Below are 21,786 nucleotides of genomic sequence, written 5' to 3'. Positions count from 1 at the left end.
TGCCACTACCCCTCTCTAAGGGTGACCAACATCCTGACTTCTGATTAATTTCATTAATGACTATTTGTTCAAACTTGATATTGCAGCAATTGGTAAGGGATTTATTGTAATGGCATTTTATTTTGATTTAATATCTAAGACAAACCTACTTGCTGATTAATCTTTTAATATTTATAATAATAAATGTATTGCATATAAATAGAATATATATAGTATAACATATAATATGACAACAAGATATAATACTTTAATGTATTTGGTTTTATAGGTTGAAAAAGCTCCTTGAACAAGAAAAGGCTTACCAAGCCCGCAAAGAAAAGGAAAATGCTAAGCGGCTCAATAAACTAAGAGACGAGCTTGTAAAACTCAAGTCCTTTGCACTCATGCTGGTGGATGAACGACAAATGCATATTGAGCAACTTGGCCTGCAAAGCCAGAAAGTACAGGATCTTACTCAGAAACTGAGGGAAGAAGAAGAAAAGCTCAAATCCATTACTGCCAAATCCAAAGAAGACAGGCAGAAATTGCTCAAGTTAGAAGTGGATTTTGAACACAAAGCTTCGAGGTTTTCCCAAGAGCATGAAGAGATGAACGCTAAGTTGGCTAATCAAGAATCTCACAACAGGCAACTTCGACTCAAGCTGGTGGGCTTAACTCAGAGAATTGAGGAGCTAGAGGAGACCAACAAAAATCTCCAAAAGGCAGAGGAAGAACTTCAGGAATTAAGAGACAAAATTGCCAAAGGGGAATGTGGCAACTCCAGCCTTATGGCAGAAGTCGAAAATCTCCGGAAGCGAGTGCTTGAAATGGAGGGTAAAGATGAGGAGATCACGAAAACAGAATCCCAGTGCAGGGAATTGAGGAAGAAGTTGCAAGAGGAAGAACATCATAGCAGGGAGCTCAGACTTGAAGTTGAGAAGTTACAGAAGAGAATGTCAGAGCTGGAGAAATTGGAAGAGGCATTTAGCAAAAGTAAATCTGAATGCACCCAGCTACATTTAAATTTGGAGAGAGAGAAGAACTTAACCAAAGATCTGCTAAATGAATTGGAGGTGGTCAAGAGTCGAGTTAAAGAACTGGAATGTTCCGAAAATAGACTGGAAAAGGCTGAATTAAGCCTAAAAGATGATCTTACAAAGTTGAAGTCATTTACTGTGATGCTAGTTGATGAAAGGAAAAATATGATGGAAAAAATAAAGCAAGAAGAGAGAAAAGTGGATGGACTTAATAAAAATTTTAAGGTGGAACAAGGAAAAGTTATGGATGTAACTGAAAAGCTAATCGAAGAAAGTAAGAAGCTTTTAAAGCTGAAATCTGAAATGGAGGAAAAAGTATACAATTTGACAAAAGAGAGAGATGAGTTAATAGGCAAATTGAAAAGTGAAGAAGAAAAATCGTCTGAATTAAGTTGCAATGTTGACTTATTAAAGAAGAGACTTGATGGAATAGAGGAAGTGGAAAGAGAAATAACAAGAGGAAGGTCTCGAAAAGGGCCTGAGCTCTCCTGCCCAGAAGATAACAAGATTAAGGAACTAACACTTGAAATTGAGAGACTGAAGAAACGCCTCCAGCAACTGGAGGTGGTCGAAGGAGATTTGATGAAGACAGAGGATGAGTATGACCAACTGGAGCAGAAATTTAGAACTGAGCAGGATAAGGCTAACTTTCTCTCTCAACAACTGGAGGAGATAAAGCACCAAATCGCCAAGAATAAAGCCATAGAGAAAGGTGAGGCTGTGAGCCAGGAAGCTGAGTTGAGACACAGATTTCGGTTGGAAGAGGCTAAAAGTCGAGACTTAAAAGCTGAAGTTCAAGCTCTTAAAGAGAAGATTCATGAATTAATGAACAAAGAAGATCAGCTCTCTCAGCTCCAAGTGGATTATTCTGTCCTTCAACAAAGATTTATGGAAGAAGAAAATAAGAACAAAAACATGGGACAGGAGGTCCTCAATCTGACCAAAGAGTTGGAGCTTTCTAAGCGCTATAGCCGAGCTCTAAGACCCAGTATGAATGGAAGAAGAATGGTAGATATACCAGTGATGTCGACTGGAGTACAAACTGATGCTGTCAGTAATGAGGCAGCAGAGGAAGAAACACCAGCAGTATTTATACGGAAATCCTTTCAAGAAGAGAATCATATCATGAGTAATCTTCGACAGGTAGGATTGAAAAAGCCTATGGAACGATCCTCTGTTCTAGACAGGTATCCTCCAGCAGCAAATGAGCTCACTATGAGAAAGTCTTGGATTCCATGGATGAGAAAAAGGGAAAATGGGCCCTCAATCACTCAAGAGAAAGGGCCTCGAACAAATTCCAGTCCAGGGCACCCAGGAGAGCTGGTTCTTTCACCAAAACAGGGCCAGCCCCTGCATATTCGAGTGACACCAGACCATGAGAACAGTACTGCGACTCTGGAGATAACAAGCCCAACATCTGAAGAATTTTTTTCCAGTACCACGGTCATTCCTACATTAGGGAATCAGAAACCAAGGATAACCATTATTCCATCACCAAACGTTATGTCTCAAAAACCAAAAAGTGGAGATAGTACTCTCTGTACAGAACGAGCCATGTCCCCAGTCACAATTACCACCTATTCCAGAGAGAAGACCCCAGAAAGTGGCAGAGGTACATTTGCAGACAGGCCCACGTCCCCCATTCAGATAATGACAGTGTCTACATCAGCAGCCCCGGCTGAGATTGCAGTCTCTCCCGAGTCCCAGGAAATGCCCATGGGAAGGACTGTCCTGAAAGTCACCCCAGAAAAACAGACTGTTCCAACTCCAGTACGGAAATACAACTCCAATGCCAATATCATAACCACAGAAGACAATAAAATTCACATTCACTTAGGTTCTCAGTTTAAACGATCCCCTGGGACTTCAGCTGAAGGAGCAAGTCCAGTTATTACTGTCCGACCTGTCAACGTGACAGCTGAAAAGGAGGTTTCCACGGGCACAGTCCTTCGCTCTCCCAGGAACCACCTCTCGTCACGGCCTGGTGCAAACAAAGTGACAAGCACTATCACCATAACACCAGTCACAACCTCATCTACTCGAGGAACCCAGTCAGTGGTGAGTAGATGTTCCAAAGTGCAGGCTGACAGAGGGAGGAAGAAGTGAGTAGTGAGAATAACACAATACCCAAAATAAAACAAAAAGCACATGCCTCTTGCTCTACGTGAACCCACTAGCAGAAGTTTCTTAGAGGATTAGTTACACCAAGAAATGAAAACAAAAAGTGGCCTAATGTTTTAATAAATTGAACTAATTTTCAGGGAAAATTTTTGTCATGTAAGTTATGAAGACCCCAAAAATACTTGCAAAGATGGCCTCTTTGTAATGTCAGCATGTAGTGATAATGTTTAAAATTTGATTTTTATGTTTAAAATACTTTTTAAAATGGAGAGTGGGGGGAAATGGTCAATATGCAATATAAAGTAAAACTGTCCCTGGGTTATATTTCTATAACCTAAAATATTCAATATGTGATCATGTGTGGCCATAGCCATACTTTTTCCAAAAATGAAATTAAAGGATTTTAATATTAAAAACTGTTTTAAAAGTAACAAGAAAGTAGTTTATATGTCTAAACATTATCTTTTATTAATAGTATCTTGCAGAGAGCAGGTGCTTGATAAATATTTGGTAACCAGGTGGAAGGCTAAATGAATGATTGTAAAAAAGCTGTCCCAAGTATAAAATCCAGAGCTTAAAAATAAATTCTATTTTTCGAAACACTTCCAGTGATTGTCGTCAGTTATTGAAGACAGATTAGTAATTGAAATTATAGAAAAGCATGTACTATTTAGGTATTAATTTTAACTAATAGACTAGAAATTATGATTCCTAGACTCTGAACAAATTCTGCAGCATATATTGGAATCTCTTAAGAGAGACAGGAAGCTTATTATATAAGTATAGAGCCTATGGCTTATTTTCCCATATCTTCAATATAATTTACTTTTATTTCTCTGAGTACAAGTATAGACTCAAAAAGTGTGAATTACTAACAGCTTTGCTAGTAAAACTTTTCATTATTGGCTCTCTGAGAGCCAAATAGCACTCAGCATTGCTCACCCTTCTCAAATGGTTCAATATTGCTTTTTAGGCAACAGAGAGCAAAAGCTTCAATTTCTATAAAAAGACAGAGGAGGTATAAGTCATTGTAATTTAGAGTGGCTTTTTTTGTTGGAACATCTAATTACCATTGTAAGGGTCAGATCAAGATAGCTTTACCTTCTGTCGAAACAGTTTTGACTACTGATTAAACCCCACACACAAACAGGATTTCAAAACAGCTAAGATTTTTAAGGTCTGAATCATGCCCCACCTACATCACGTATATCAAATCCCATAAAATCTAGGGCAACAAAAAGTTTGGGATCGAATAGTGAGGCTAGTTCATTTTGCGCATTTATTCGTTCAACATTTATTGAGTGTTAGCTACTCTTTAGGCACTGGGTTAGGTGATGACTGCAAAGAAGACAGTTAGAAGTTCTCAGCTAAGTAGGAGACTCAGGATTGGAACCTACTTAGTGGTTGCGTGGTAGAGGTATGTATAGACGAACCACCAGAGAAGTCTTCACAGAGGAGGAGGTTTTCCCAGATAATGAGAGAGTTTTGAGAAGGAAAGGGGAAGGAGTATGTAGAGAGAGCAGCATGTGCAAAGATATGGCCATGTGAAGGAGGTTGGTACATTTGGGGAAGGGCAAGCAGTCTCTCTGTGCTGCAGCAGCTCGGCATGGAGACAAAATGGAGAGGCAAACTGGGGGGCAGGTATTGAAAAGAGACACATGTCTTATTGTGATATTGACATTTAACCTCACAGAGTATCCAAAGGGAGCCATCAAAAGGGTAATGATTTAAAAAACATTACATTATTTATGTTTTAGAAAGATATGTCTATAAAACAGTTTAAAGGGTACATTGGAGGCGACAAAGGCTGAGGACAGGGATACTGTTGCATTTTTCTAGGCTAGAGATGGTGTAGGGAAATGAGGGCAGAGGTATACTGAAGACAGAATCAAAGATTTCATGACAAATTGAGTATGGAGGGTGGCTCTCAGGTTTCTGGCTTGGCTGTAAGGATGGATAGGATGAAAAATATAGGGGGACTACTGTTTGGGGGTGAAGATAAGTAATGTTTTGGGGATGTTATATTTGAGATGCCTGAGGGACACTGGAAATGTCTAGCAAGTAGTTGGAAATCAGGATCTATATTTAAGGAGAGCATTGAAGATTTGAGGTCCCGTGACTCATCAACACATGGGGTGATCACTGAGGTGATTCTCAGGGTGAAAGAGAAAAATCAAAAGAGGGCTGAGAATGGAATATGGGATTACCCTCATTTAGAAGGCAAGCAAGCTAGAACAAGAAGCCGGTAAGAGATTGAAAAGGAGTCATCAGAGACGGGATGTGAATGGGTGAGACTCAAGTAAGAAATCCCAGCAAGAGAGTTTGAGGAGCATTTCAAGGAGGCTGTGGTCATCAGTGACAATGAAAACAATGAGAAGAGACTGGCATCCTTAGGATGTGGAAGGAGAGCGGCTTCATATAAAGGAAGTAGAGAGAATTTGGGGTACAATACAAGTGCCTGAGTTTATGCGAGGTGGCTTGTATTTTGTCTGTGAAATAGGAGGTAAGGTCATGTTCAGGAAGGGTAGAGGAGGAGGTAGATTCGGGGCTTGAGAAGAGAGGGCAGTTTGGAATAGGTGTTTCAGGAGAGGAGAAGGGGAAGCATTTAGAATGGAGCAGCACCAAAAAGACTTCAAGTTTCTAATAGTAATTTTATCTGGGGAGGGGTCGCCTGTGGCTGCTCCTGTGTGGCAAAAGTCTTAACTCTCAGATCGGTGGCATATCCAGGCGGAAACTCACCACCATTTCCCTCGTGTTTCTGTATTTTTCTCTTACAGTCAGGACAAGATGGGTCATCCCAGCGGCCTACACCCACCCGCATTCCTATGTCAAAAGGTATGAAAGCAGGAAAGCCAGTAGTGGCAGCCCCAGGAGCAGGAAATCTGACCAAACTCGAGCCTCGAGCTGAGACTCAGTCTATGAAAATAGAGCTGAAGAAATCTGCAGCCGGCAGCGCTACCTCTCTTGGAGGGGGGAAGGGCTAAGGGCAGTGGCTGAGGGGGTATGTTGTGCAGATGCTACTGCTCTAGTGAGAACAAACCTTCGTTTTTTCGTGCCAACTCTTTACCTGTACTAATTGAAGTTTTAAGTATCTTGTTTATAAAGTAATGTACTAATAGCCATGTGTCTTTCCTATTTTGTGAATTTGTTTTGATGTGGGGGAACAGAACTGACTAGCAAAGCTACTTTTTGCTGTGTGCTTGGTTGAGGGTGCTGGGCTTGAGGTAGCCGACTTCCAGTCTCAGTTTGGCTTCTAGAAAGTGGACCCATCAGTTAACTCATCTGAACCTCAGTTTCTTTGTCAATAAGATAGAAGAGCTGGATCACATCCTCTCCAAAGCCGGCTCTCCTATTTCCTAATTGTAAATCAAATTTACTAGGCCTTGTTCCACAATAATTGATTTTTCAAAAATTCTATTATGAAATAGGAAATAGTTTAACTACTGTCATTTGCTTCTTTCAAATCCCGAATTTGCTTTATGTACTGGAAGAAACATCTCCTACCTATGATCGGGCCTGGACCTCTAAAGTTTTACAAAAACAAAAGCCTCTGAGATGATTTCAGGAAATAATGTGAATGTGAAATAAAATGGAAATGAAATATCGAATCCTAAAAACAGAGTTTTACTTATTTGTGTGTGTCTGTGTGTATTGTAGAGGTTTTGGCCATTTCCAAAACATTCCCAGGATTTCATAGACAATAATTTTAGAACCATTAATGTCAGACTCATGCTCTATATGCCATTGATTTAAATTGTGGAACAATTTGAATAGAGCTGCCAAATGTCTCTTGATAGCTCAACAGAGGTTATAATGGATAGGAAAGAGCAGAAAGTAAATTCTGATACCTTAATGCCAAGAAAGAAAATGACATCATGCATAGTTTAATTGAATTCAAATATTTTCCTCAGTTAGCTGTCGACTTTACTTGCAAATATAAAACCGGTTCATGATTTCGCGTGTGTGTGCGCGCGCGATGTGGAGTATCATTCCTGTTAGTTTTACTTGTGTTTGTATCATTTTCATTAATTTTCAGCATGTTTTAATCGGCATGAAACTGTGTGAGTGCAGAATGCCAGGTGTCTTTGTGAAGATTAACCATGTTCAAGTGGACCCTGCTTCATAGTCAAATAACAGCAGATGAGCTCAAGGCTGATAACCTGTAGCTTAGCATATGAGGTCTTATGGAGGCAGCACCTTTGTCAAAATTTTTGAATCAGTTTTGGTGAACTTTACAAAAATAAAATAACTACAAAATTGCAGGTTATTTTTCCACTTCTGAATTATGAGGGTTCCAAAATTATTTGTATAGTCCCTGCTCTTGAGATTTGGGAAAAAGTAGATTTAAAGAAAACTGTGTAGGATTAGTTTTTAGCCCATGACTCAGCATGCTTCATGATAAAGAGACTCTTCTAGTTTCTTTCTACACTGGATTTCCGATCCCTTGAGAACTTGGACTTGAATTGGACATGATGGGGGTAGATGCCTCACAGATCTCTGTTGCCTACAGCTCATCAGTTCTCAGAATATGTATTAAAAAATGTTGAGCAAGCATGGTAGACATGCCATACTAATAGGATTTCAAGGTAGAATAAGAGAGAGACTGAGAATAAAGATTTTATGAAATACGATTTTGAACAAGTTTAAACGAGAGATCTTGTGATTTCTAATACTGGCTTGTATTTTTTTATTTCCTTAAGGAAATTATCCTCCTTTTGTAAAGTGGACATCCATCCCTTTCAAAAACAAGGATAATCTCTGGCATTTGGGTGTTACTGTACCATAGCATACTGGATTTAAGTAAATGAGGGTGTCAAAAGTATGACACAGTGCATTCCTTTTGATTTCACCTGCCATTTTTCAGTGACTTCTGTCATAATCTCATTGTCACTGTTGCTGCTTTTACTTTTACCTGCTCACACCATGCTTACGTCATTTCTGCCTGGAAATCCATACCATCCGCAGGGAGAGTGCTCCGAATGGCTTAACTACATGTACAGGATGTTTATACATCTGTCTTGGAACAGAGCCACCTACAAAGTACAACTGCTAAGAAAACTTGGCAGAACAACACATATTCACTTTACAGAAATGATAAAGAGCAACCACCATGGCCGTTTTTCTTTGTAATTTTAGAACGAACTCTACATTTATTGGATAGCTTTTTTCTAAAGTACGTATTAGAAATGAAATCCACTGGGAATAAGAGGTGGGGGGATTAAATCCACCTCAATTCCAGCTTCCATTTGTGAGTATGATGTTTTTAAGACGCAGTTTAATGTGCTTTTATAAGAGTGAATGGGATTAAAAGATCAGTCTTTTCCCTGTCTTGAAACATAGTATTGTGTCGTAAAATAAAAAGGGTCTTACCAGAGCTCCTGCGTATACCTGCTGCTCAGATCCCACCCTGGGGAGCAAAGGGGGTTGCCATTTCCACCAATTTCGATGTCATGGCACTCGCAGGGGATGTGACGTGCAGGGCACAGTCTGCACAACTGCAGAGGATGCCCTTGTCTTCCCCTCTTGAGAATAATTTCCGTGTGCCTACCATTTCAGCACACTATGATGGTGGCCATGCAGCACGCATGTTACCAGAAACGATCCTGTATGGGACATGGCCCTACAGGTATTTATCATTTCTTGAAAATAAATGACCCTCCTGTCTAGGTCACCTGCTTAAACAGTGTCATTCAGTTTCTACTGGCATTTTTATCAGATTTTTAGTGAGGACAAGTTAATGGGTGACAATTTGGCTCTCTAGAGATTTTAGTATATTCATTGAGGGTACAGTGTTACCAGATGTCTTACTTGAATATCTTCAAGAAGAGAGTGAAGAAATAGCTTTGATGTGTACTGTGGGAAGAGTATAATTTCAGGGAAATGAAAACATGCCCACGAATGTAAAATGTACAGAGTTTGGGATTTCTCATTCTCTCATAGAATCAGAATACTGGGGAAAGAATGAGACTTTCCTGATTGGGAAAATCCCAGGGATATCAGATAGAAAGAACACATTTATATGGGAGGTTGCAAGGCAGAGAGAGAGAGAGAGGTAACAAGATGAACACAGAGAGTGTTTCCTAGTAAACGGGAATGTATGGTTCCAAAATTTTCCCAACCCAGATGAGGTTTAGTGTTTACCTCCTACCTCCTCACCCAGGTCTCCTCATTGCTTTTCTCCTCGTCCTCTGCTCTTTCAACTTCTTTTCACCTGTTACCTCCACACAGGATATACATATCCTCTGGCCTCTTCCATTTTAGTACAATTCTTCCTTCAACTGTGCAGTCCTCTTTAGGTACTGCCCCATCTTCTTCCTGTCCAGTTAAACCATTGACAGAACACTCAAACTTTTCTGCCTCCACTTCCATACTTTCCATTTATTCTTTAACTACCTTTTGTTCTTGTTAAAGTAATTTGTATACATAGTTAAAATAAAAGCCAGTGCTAAAAGACAACGAAAACATCTGTTCCGTACCTCACTCCCCTTTTCCCTCAAGTTAGCTGCCTGGAGAAAATAATTTCTGACTTTTAACTGTTTCTTCTGGTATTTATCTTCATATTTCTAAATAATGTACTTGTACTCTGACTTTTTATTTATCAATTTTAGATATGATTTTTTTGTCTTCCCATTATTGTTTTGATGGTTGAGGATTTAGTCCTTTCACAAGTCCCCTCTTTCCTTTTCCCCATCCTTCCAACATGATTACATCACACATATTTTTGTGTGTGTAAATCAGCTGTCAGCATTTGCATGGTTATATATTTATGTTTATCATGTATATTGTTCCCGGCTGAGGAAAGTGGTGTACTGTGATTTTGTTGCCTTCTTATTACCTCTTTTCCCCTTCTAAAGAATAATTGCTTCAATTTTTTATCTGCTTGGTTTTCTATGTATCTATCTTTATTTTTTCCATATGCTCCAATAGATCTGCCAAACACCTACCAGTAATTTTTCCAAATACTTAAAAACACATCAGTTTCATGTTTTTCCTCAGAGGCCTTCTTAGTTCAGCCCTATGCTTCCCTACTGAGTCTGGACCACTTGTCTTCTAGGCCTGCTGCACAGTTGTTATCCTGTTCTCTATTTGCCTATGTTGAATCCTTGGTTTCCTGGATTTGTTTTTTTTAATCTCTACTTCTTTTGCTTAACAGTCTGTCTTTATCTATCTATCTATCTATCTATCTATCTATCTATCTATCTATCTATCTATCTATCTATCAATCTATCATCTGGAAGTGTATCTTCCAGTACGTTCTGCAGAGGAAAATCCTTCAGTAACCTCCCTGACGCAAGCTGTCTGTATTTCGGGAATAGATCAGGGGGAGTGAGATGGAGAATCTTACAGTTCAGCGTGTCAACTTTTCACTCCTCTGTATTCAGTCTATGTGCCCATTCTTGTGCTTAGTCCCAGAACTTCTTAGGTCAGTTTTTTTCAGAAAATGAACTTCAAATCTAATCTCTGATAAGAGTAAAAGTAGAGTGAGGTTGCGCTTTTCTCACTCTGTGACTAAATCTTCTAATTTCCTTTGGTTTTCCTTTGGCTTCTCTGACAGCTCTGCCTATTTCCCTTGCTGGCTCCTTATTTTATGCCTACATCTTAAGTGTTCTATCACCTCATTCTATCAAAAGCTATTTTTCAACACTACGGGCTCATTCTGGTTATTTTTTGCACTCCCATGGTTTTAGTTATCACCCATATGCTGGTGACTACCAAACTGCTGTCTCCAACTTACTTTGTCTAAAAGCCATTCTCAGCACCTTCTCCATCCCTCTTCTAAGGCTTCTTCTTTTATTATTCTCCACCTTTACAGGATTGTCTTGATCTACCCAAACCACTTGAACTAGAAATTTGGTAGCCATTTTAGGCTCCCCTTTCTCCCTCACCCGTCAAGTAGACGCATTCAACTATTCTCATAACCCTCTAACACCTTTAGCAGCTGAACTGACATCTCTGTTTCTTCTACCACTGCCTGAGTTGAGGTTTTAATTACTTCTCATCTGGATTTCTCTGGTACACTCCTAACTGATCTCATAACGTCCAGCCTTAAAACCCTCTGATTCATTTTTCATTTTGTTTTCCAAAGTGCAAGTTGATCATACCACTCTTCTATTTGAAAACCCTTGAGAGGTTCCTCATTACCTACAGAGTACAATGCCAACTCCTTGGTATGGCACTCAAGGCTCTCTGTGATCTGGCTCTCTACCCCTCCTTTTTTCTGAGCATCCTTCCCTTTCCCTCATCTGGACTCCTACAACCCCCCCCCACCCCCCCACCCCCTGTACCAGGAGCACAGAAGAATTTGCATAGCAGACCAGGCCACCTTTCCTTGACTTGATCAACTTGTTCCTTCTCCCTGGATTGCCCTTTCTCCTACTTTTGCTTCTGATGGTTGTGTCCTTCCCTTCAAAGTCTCTTTTAAAAACATTGTTGCCACTAGGAACACAAACCATTATTTCAGAACCTATCCTGGAATATAAGCTTGTCCATTGCTGTAAAAAAAAAAACTTGGTACCAGCAGTTGAAGGATGGCTGGAAGTTGGGGAAGAAAGAGGTGTTCTTGCTTCTTCCCTTTGTCTGCAATGCAAGCCTGTGAGAATGATGTGGAGTGTACTGATAAATCATGTGTGAGAACATGGAGATAAAGAGATTGTGGAATTAGAAGAAATCCAAATACTGCCATTCTGGATAGTGTAAATTACTTCTACTTCCTTCCAGAGGCAACATGGCAGGTAATGGATGCAAAATAGCCAGGAGTCCGGGACTCAGGAGTTTTCACCTCTGAAGACCTCACACATGTGGAGAACTAAGGGGGCCCGAGAGGTTTCTGTGAAGTATAAACATACTTGAATGAATTATGAATGACTCTTTCCTCACCCTCTCTGACTTTCCCCGAGGAGCATGGATGATACTTCAGGAAAGAGAAAGTTTTGGGTGATTTGTCCTGGTCTTCGGGTTCATGAAGGACCCTCTAAAATAGGTCACAGAGACTTTCATTTTAAAGAGCCCAACTACACCAATAAACAGAATTTAAGATTTAGAATAGATATCAAGGTGAACATCCAGACAAGGTGGATTGCTGAACAATGGACTAGATACCTGAGATAGGACTGAAAACCAGGAGATCTGAGTAAGGCTGTGTAACCTTTGGCAAATCATCCTACCTTGGTTTGGTTTAGCATTTAGTTCTATATAATCTTTTATGATTCTGGCATTCCTTCTTATGTCATAATATGATATGTTTCACTATTGTTTACAAACAACTTAAAGGATTCTGCCACAGTGCTTTTCCTAAGAGCTAATGGTAAAAGGAGCTTTTCTGGTAAAAGTAGTTTTGGCCTCTCTGTTTGTGCTAATGTGTGATGGACAGCATTGCAAAGTCAAGGACTGGTTAGAGATGAACCAGACTTTAGAAGATAATTATCTCTATTATTAAAGATGAAAACAAAAACAAAACAAGAAAAACCTCAAGGCTTAAAGATGTCTAACCATCTCGTTAATGATGAAGCCAGGTCTTCAGTTTCTCCCAGTACATTATTCACTATTTCATATGAAACTACTTCAAATGAGCAAAGTGTGTATTCATACATAGACTACAACACCCATGTTCATTGGGCCAAAATAATATTGTCAAAGGATTTTGAGATGTTGATGTATCTACATAGAAACTATGTGTCAAAGTTCTAACAATACTTTGATGAATATTGCTGTTCTTACTAAAAAGCGCAATGTTCTTCTCAATTTTCACACATAATGTTATTTCCCATGCTATTTTGGGACCAGTCATAGACTTAGATCAACCTAGGCATTTAGCATCTGTGTTCAGAAAAGTAGAACCTGAGCGTGCTTGACTCAATTACTTACCTATTTTTTCCACTATTTAGCTTTTTAAAAATAAAGTGTGTTTGTGTGTGTGTGTGTGTGTGTATATATATATATATATATAACATAAAATATAGTATATAGTATATATGTGTATATATATATATATATATAATGTTATACGTGAAAGAACTAGTTCCAACTTGCTTTTATATGGGAAATAGTAATCTATGTGAGAGAAAGAATTAGTTTGCCTGAAAAGGAAATGACTAGTCATAACTGTGGTTATTAACTCCTGCAATCTGGGGAGGTAAGGGGATGATTTGGGCTGATGATGGAGTGGGAAATGTTTTGGAAGGAAGCAAATAAACTTTTAGGTGGTTGAGAAATCCCAAGAGAATTTATATCATCTGGTTCAAAAGTTTCCTGAAACAAATGACAGAACTGATTAGCGGAAGTAGTTTTAATTAGCTGAACTAAATCCAAAAGAAGGAATACAAGTCCAAGTCAACAGAGGAAGTTTATTGGACTTCCTATTTAAAACAGATGTTTTATCAGAGCTCTCATTAACTTCTGAATGTGATAATAACAGGACTAAATGCTGAAGCAGTTTATTAAAATGAGAACCCCAAAAGTAAACATTATCTAGGTGCTCTGACATCTAAAAGGTATATAGAATGTAGCACATTTTTGCAGGTGGATAAATTACTCTACGGGCAGCAAATTCAAAGCTGGGTTTCATAGCTGGTCGACAGGAAGAACAGCACAGCCCGAAGCTGGTGCCGTACTCTCCAGACAGAGCCCCTGGAGAGTAGAGAGCCATGGGACATAGGAAGCAGGCCACAAGTCAGCCAAATTCATGCAAAATCCAAGAGGAAATGTTTTCTGTAACTTGGTGTTTCTTGTGGATGAAGCAGCCCTCCTTTGCTGGTGCAAAGTCCTGCTATACATTGAACTTCTGCTATGTTTTTTCTTTGGTGTGTGAACGTAGAGGCTATCTATTAAAGTGATCTGGTCTCATTTACTAGAGTAGATTTTTAAAATTCAGAGCTCAAGTGTTCCCTTGCAGAGAGTTTGGCAGAGCATAAACATATGCATTGCTTGGGAGGAAGGCATTGGCTTTCCAAGCAGTACATCTTTCCTACTCCACAGCCAAGGAGCTCTCCTGAGGGGAATCAGAATTCCAATTTGTTGCCAGGTTGCCCCACTCTAGCGCTCAGGAGACAGTCTCATGCAAATTTCTCCTCAGATCCTGTCTTGTGGATCTCAAGTCATCTGGCTGGCCAGTGGTTTTGGTATACCACCCAAGGAGGGTGAACAGTTAGTGAGTTCCAAAGTCAAGTGTAAAAGTGTAATTAGGAATAGATACTATGTTAAACTTCCTATCTATGGAAGTTATCTAATAGCTAGTGTAACAAAAGAATGAATTGATAAGCCACATCATTTTGTAATATATCATAATAACAAATAATGTATTTAATAGGTTACCTGAAACTTCTTAAGGAAAAAACATCAAGATAACACTTGAGAGAAACATATAGAAGAAAATGTCATTAAGTGCTTTTGGTAAACTTTTAATGTTAAAAATATATAAAAATTCAATGTCCCCATGAATATATGTTGATTCAGGCTTAGAGGTAATTTTGCTTCTTCCAAATAGACAAAAAGGAAACTATACTATTAAATGTCTGCACATCAGAAGGCCCCAAGTTTAAGTGCCTTGCTATTTTGAATTTGCTAATAGAGGTGGTATTTAACTATGGCATTTGGTCTCAATCTGCCTGATATTTATTGTACAAATTACTAATATCAGAAAAATTATTACAGAATTATACCTCATTTTACTTAGGTCTCTTTAGAGGCCTCAACTGACCTATAATTGGGTCTTAGTCTGAGATGAAGTGAAGACAGAATAGGAGATGGGATAAGATTTGCTCACTGACTTTGTAACTTCAATAAAATTTATGACGTTTTATTGTACTAAATCATGAAAAAAAGAGAGAGACTTGGGAATTCTGCCTTTAAAAAAAAATACAAATAATGGCATTAATCCCTAAATAATTTTTCTTTGCTGATTCCATATGCATCAGATGGTTTTGCTGTGTAATGAGTCATCACAAAATTTAATGACTTAAAACAACATTTTATTTTCATTTCTCGCAATTTTGTGTATTGTTTATAGATTTGGGGAAAACAGGTAATAAGCAAACAGATTTAATAAATATGATTAATAAATTTCAATTAATAGGGCCACTATCATATAGATATTTTCTCAATATCTCTAGAAACAAGATGAAATATGCCTTCATGTATAAAACAAAATAACTTGAGCTTAATTGTATTCCTTTAAATAAAGTTTTTTTTTTAATAATTTTTTTATTACAAATATGTCCCAAATATTGCATGGGACATTCTTTTTTTTTTTTAAATTTATTGGGGTGACAATTGTTAGTAAAATTACATAGATTTCAGGTGTACAATTCTGTATTACATCATCTATAAATAACATTGTGTGTTCACCACCCGGAGTCAGTTCTCCTTCTATCACCATATATTTGATCCCCCTTACCCTCATCTCCCACCCAATTGTATTCCTTTAAATAAAGTTTATAAAATAAACACCATCATTTATTATTAAAGTAGAATAAATTCTATTTGACATTGTCAAGTATTTTTGAGACACTTTTTAATAACATAATCTGATTAATATCATTAGTATGTATACGACGCGTGGATTATCAGTTTGCTAATTTAAATATAATAATGAAATGTAATGGTCCAACCAAGACATTGTTTCTTCTATGTATGGACCCTTTTGCCATATATATTTTTACCAAATGATAATTCTGAAAAACTATTATTATTATGGGGATTACAAAATGCTAGGATTAAGAGAAGGTAACTCTAGGAATTTAGAGGTCTGCACACTCAAGGTGAGAGAAGGTATTGTAGTAAAACAAAATATTAGCCCCACAAGGGACGTTAAAGATGATCTCTAATGCTCTCATTTTGTTGTGAGGAAACAAAGGCACAAGCATTTTGAATTACATCTACAATAAGGACATTTCTGGATTTCACTCTTTTAAATTTATGTTTTCTATGCTTTCTTAAGGGAGGAAAACAGAGAAGCTGCTTTAATTCTATTAGCTAAATTTGAGACCTATGTGTTTTCACTTTTTGAAAATTACAGAAATTTTTAAAAAGAAAAAATTTGAGTGGGAAATAGCATTTTTATTTTAGACCATGATTTTTAACTACACAATATTTTAATTCGTGTTTTTAATTTTTGCCTGAAGATTTTGTTGTGTTTTTAGGCATTGAAAAAATATGAAGCCAGACCAATTTTCCCATTAAAAAAAAAGAGAGATAAAAAAATCGTATGTATGTCTTAAAAGCTTCATAGCTAAATATTATTAAATGTATAAAACATTTATATATTTCATTTTACTTTGCTTTCGTACCTGTTTTTTCCCAAATTCAACTTGAAAAGTTGAAGGAAGGAATGGAAATATCTCCACCTAGTGGTCAGCATAAAGTAAAGTTAATGAAACCAAATTAAGAAACATTTTGTTTTTGATAGAGGATCGATCACTCAATGTACATAATTAGCACGAATCTATAGGTCTATGGCATAATATGCTTTAATTAATATTTATTTAGATTTTAATTACCTAAGTAAAAAGAAGCGTAAATAGTACTTTAAGTTAAAGTGAAAATAATAGGTGGAAATTTCCTTATGCTATTGATAAACCTTGATGTTATTTTTTACACTTAGAACATTGCCATATGTTGACAGGGAGGTAATACATTTCCCAGACAGAAAAACTATTTGAGGCTTCGTTATTTCTTTCCTCTGCCGTTTATAATCTCAGCAATGGCAGGACTGTTTCATTTTGCCCACTGACGTATTTCCATGCCTAGCACAGTGATAGGCACGTGGTTGAGCCTCAATAAATAAACCTTGACAGAATGAGAAAAGTGATACATGTTTATAACGGCATAAAGATTAAGATAAAAGTGAAATTAATTGATAAGTATAAATATTACACACCCATACGTGGCTGGTACTGTTCTAAATACAACCTCAATCTATTTTTTATTTACTTTTATAAGTAAAAGTAAATAAATAAATAAATTCATTTTTATAAGAATGAATTTTGATTTAAAATCATATACAGAATGATGCAAAAAAGAAGCAGTCAGAGACAAAAGTGGGTCATTTGTATCTATTGACTTCTTAAGGATAATATTTCCTTATTAAAACTGAAATTCACACCCATTAAAAGTATGTGAATATTGTTCAGAACAGTATGACTGGGAGAGTTACAGTACTTCTAGGAAATAATCTGGTTTCCCACTATGGGGCTTGTATATAGTATTATAATTACGGTGTTTGTGTTCAGTTCTTTCCTCGAGTAAAATCAATCTAATATTATTAGACTATTAGACATGGTTTCTAAAAAGTTTTAAGAATTTGGGAGGTAAAGCACATATGTTAATATAAAGAAGTTACGCAAGAATAGTAGAGAACTGCAGGAGAAGCTATTGGGCTCATGTACCTGTTTTTGTTTGTTTTGTTGTTTAACATCTATTATGTGGTATTGATCCTCACATAAACTACTGATTTGAGTTTCAGTTTAATTGAAAATGCTGTATCTTTCTTCTCTTTGTAGAAAGCATCATCATTCACCAGTTACGTATGAACTCCAGATGAAATGGTAAACCAAGCACATACTGGGTGTGTGTACTTCCTCTGAACCCTGTTGAATGGATAATATTTCTGCAGCCCTCCATCATCACTAAGGTTCTCTATGCTACTGATCACTACTGGAAATAGTTTCCTACTTACAGTGGAATTGTTTTGAGGATGTAACGTAAAAGCTGAAAATGGAGTCGCTGATAATATGAAAATAGGTAGCAAGAGCAATTCAATCTTTGTGTCAAAAGAAATTTCCTTTTGCAAAGCTTTCAGGTCCATGGGCACATGCTATGTAACTTATTTTTATAATACACTTTGTAATGTGATTTCTTTTTTCCTAAAGTGTTTCCTTTTTCATAGTCTATGGCACATGTATCTGTAGACTCCATGGTCAGTTCTTCAAAACATTGGTATTGGTGCATTCAAAGCAGTAACCTCTAATTATTTTATCAATTTGGTATTTCTGAAGAAAAGAAAGTACAACACTCTCTGTATTTCCTGGGGTAAATTCAAGATATAGAACAGAAGCAGGAGATTCTGGAAGAGATTTTATTATTGCTTGTACCATGCTGTGGTTCTGATCGTGGGTCAACACTAACAAATAAAGCTCTGATTGAAAGTTCAATTGTAAATACTTAAAGCCAGTTTCTAAAGTTGCTCTTTCTGGTTCTGTGCCAAGAACTCTGGGTGAATTGATTTCATGTGGGACAAATTAACAAAAGGAGATGTATGAGTTTAATTTGTAAGAATTATAGGAACAGTTTCAACTTACACTTCAATTATATTTGTTTTCATTATTTACTTATATGTACAGGATTTACAACAGGAGATCAAGATTATTTCTCACAATCTACCTAAATGAAAGCCTGAAAATAAAAACTGAACTAGATAATAGTATCAGCATCCTTTTTAAAGATGGTAAGAGAAATCTCAAGACAGATAACTTTTTTTTTTGATAGATAGGACTTGGACAGATTTTCAGAACCACATATAGGTTGGAGAATATATTCTTCAAAGGTAAGAAGCACATGCATTGCTCAAAGCTCAGTGTCAGAGCTGCTGTTGAATTTAGGTTTATGTGAAAATGTGCATCTAAAGTATACTTGAAACCCTAATAATATAAGTATTTTTAAAAGACCTTGTTAATGTGGACATGTTTTCAGTAAGTTCTTTAAAGATAAATGAAGATTTGACACATTGATTTCTGAACGCAGAAATTTTATATCATGTATCTCATCTGAGATGAAAGTATGTTTCTGAATGTCACGAGGATAACTATAATAAAAACCACACAAGTAATACTGTTGGCCCATTTCTCCAGCTCCACAGGTTGTACCCAGGTTTATAAGCCCATAGAGGCGAGTCCACACTGAGTCTCTGGAATAGAAAACTTTATGTTGGATTTCTCCTCTATGTAACTTTATAAGGTTTTAAGGTATACCTTATGGAATTAGCAAATCTTATTCAGTAGGTATTATAAATTAAATAATTATATTTTATGCAAAATTAGTTTTGATTTTTGTAAGTAAAAGAAATGCTACAGTAGGCTTGTCCTAGCTTGAATGATTGTGAACGCATCACATAACCTGCAGGGCTTTTGATTACTGATTAAGAAAACTAGAGTGTATATGTTTGAAGATTAAAAAAATTGTTATGGATTTTGTTTTCTGCAAACGTTTCTGAACTGTAATGATGTTTTCAATTAGAGAAGGGTTTTATTTAGTGTTGTTATGTTTTTTCACTCACAGTGAAGTTCTCTATTTGCCAGTGTTTATACTTCTGATGGCAAAAATATTCTGATATGTCACAGATTAGCATTTGAAGCAAATAACTTTTGTTCAACTTGTGGGAGTTTTATTACACTAATAGTGAAAAGGCTAGAGAAGAAGACTTTAAAAACTTCTTGACTTTAATTTAAAATATTAGAAGTAATTTACATATATTTGGGTCCGAGTTTTCATTTCTCCTGAATTTATAATGAACTTTGGTACTTGCAATGCAGAGTGAGGATGATGGTGCAGTCAGAATCATTTAGCTGGACACTGAGCTTTTCTCTGCCCATGCAAAGTCCTCTGTTTAAATCCAAATGGAGTCAGAGTGATAGATGAGTAAAATTAGTAAAAATTAATTAAAAATTGTTTTCAAATAAAATAGAATATTAAAAACAGCAAATAGAAACACCAGAGTTATATCCTTATCTGATGAATAAACAAACAAGATCATAAGTAGTCATATACCAATATCTACATCCAATCGAAAAAATTGCCCCCACATGCAAACCTGGCACCATTCTAGGCTCAAATAATTTCTGTATCTTTCATTGTAAGTAAATCTCCAATCATCAATATGAACGAGAATCAGTTTTGAATGGAATAATTATATTTTTTGAAGTATAATCATAATCAGTGTTTCCAGTTTACGGCACAACATTAAACTAATCCATTATTTTACCCTTTTCTTTTTGATAGTGTTTTTTGAGGGTATCTTCTACAGAGATTTTTTTTTCCAAGTATTTCATAAAATATTACGGTTTGATGAAAATAGTGGGTAAACATTCCAGATGTTAGATGTCTGGAACGTTCACAAAATGTGAAGAATTAATTGTATCTTAGGACAATCATAAAAAAGAAACATCATGGGTGGAATATCTAGATTAAACATTAACAGAGACACCAACACTACTGAAATAATCACAGCTTCTAAAAATCAATGGCAGAGCAAGAGTGTTACATGAGACAATGTACTATGTTTGTGTCCTTTGTCTTTATGATATGGTTGAATTTTCCTGGAAATGAATAAAAAATAGAGCAAAAGTAGGGTGTGTTCATGAATTTGATGAGCAATGGTTCTAAAAATAACAAAAATGCATAATGGAAGTTTAAAAAAAACAACTGGCACCTGAGGGGTATATACCCCTCTGGATCTCCAGTGCTACGTCTCTGCTAAAAATACTAATTAGAGGGCAAAGATGAAAAAAAATTGTAATAAATTCAAGAATTGGGAGAGTTTCATGGAATTAACTTTGTTTAGTGACCACTAATATTTTGTTCTTTCAGCATTTACTCCAAATCTTTCAGCATTTACTCCATAATGATATGATGACTACCGTGTTTGTTACATAGGGAAAATGCTGCAGATTCATACATTTGAGTAGAAATGTTTATAGATGCCATGACATGATACATTTTTTTTTTCTGGTGGGTTTTTTTGGTTTATGTTATTTGGGTAATTTTTCCTTACCATTCATAAATTGTTATTTTTAACAGTGCAAATTTGTATTTATTTAATCTAGATTGTTTTAAAAATATCAGATGTTAGCTTCTCCAATATCAAAGACTTAAATTGTGATCAGATATTCTTAGAAGTCTTGCAGATTTAATGGATTTTCAAAAGCACAAGAGTACATTGACAAATTTTGGAGTTACATTCTATTTTCACAGCATTCTCAATTTTTCTCTCCTTTAAGTTTTATTAAGTACATGAGAAGTTTATTTTTCACTACAGCCAAGTGAATTTATGGATATGTACTTGTCTTTTATATGAATGTAATATCCTGCTTTCAGTTCATCACAGGTTATTGAAATTATTTAACAAATTAAGACATTCTCTGTGTTATTTCCAAAGTCAACTTCATCAAAATCTCACCAGTGAGAAAAATAACAGTTGTGATATAAAAGCACTGTGCAATATTTTTTTGAGTTGGAACATAATATTCATAAAATTAAAATACTTTTAAATGAGTATTCCATCTTAAAATTGTTTGCTTTAAAATAGTTTTCACTCCTGCACTTCATATTTTGTCAAAAATAGTGGTTTTTAATCTGAATAAGCAGAAGCAGTACAGCAGATCAGCCAAAATAAGAAATGCTTTTCCTCTGAGTTACATCACAGTTTGATTCTATAGGAAGATGAAAACTGCAAGACACCAAGAGATGGAAACTGGTTACAACGTTCCCCTCACTCCTTTATCCTCCCCAAAGGCATTGTCAATCAACATTCAAATATTCCTTTACTGCTTTCTGCTGTCAATAGATTACTCAGTAGAGCAAACACTCCTGTAGTTTTGCCAGCATTCCACAGCCCAGCCTCTACATAGGCAGCCAGGGAATGGTTTCAGCAAAGCGGGAT

General features: G+C 36.6%; 1 protein-coding gene across 7 annotated transcripts in view; it reads left to right on the top strand.

Annotated features, from left to right (window-relative positions):
• The window catches only part of FILIP1 (filamin A interacting protein 1), a 217,642-nt gene extending 196,289 nt beyond the window's left edge, over positions 1 to 21,353 (top strand). For 4 of the 7 annotated variants that reach the window (XM_033103044.1, XM_033103046.1, XM_033103048.1 and 1 more), the window contains exons 5-6: positions 269 to 3,074; positions 5,915 to 6,706. In XM_033103044.1, the coding sequence (XP_032958935.1) occupies positions 269 to 3,074; positions 5,915 to 6,121 (3,013 nt within the window). In that variant the 3' untranslated portion in view covers positions 6,122 to 6,706. Of the gene's footprint in view, positions 1 to 268; positions 3,075 to 5,914; positions 6,707 to 17,632 lie in introns of those variants that run through there. The other 3 variants (XM_033103049.1, XM_033103045.1, XM_033103050.1) reach the window with 3 other exon arrangements.
• Positions 21,354 to 21,786: the final 433 nt, after the last annotated feature.

Source organism: Rhinolophus ferrumequinum, chromosome 3 (assembly GCF_004115265.2).
Source record: "Rhinolophus ferrumequinum isolate MPI-CBG mRhiFer1 chromosome 3, mRhiFer1_v1.p, whole genome shotgun sequence".
Taxonomy (NCBI): domain Eukaryota; kingdom Metazoa; phylum Chordata; class Mammalia; order Chiroptera; family Rhinolophidae; genus Rhinolophus; species Rhinolophus ferrumequinum.
The sequence above is the reverse complement of the archived record's forward strand: the minus strand, read 5'-3'. Positions and strand labels throughout refer to the sequence as shown.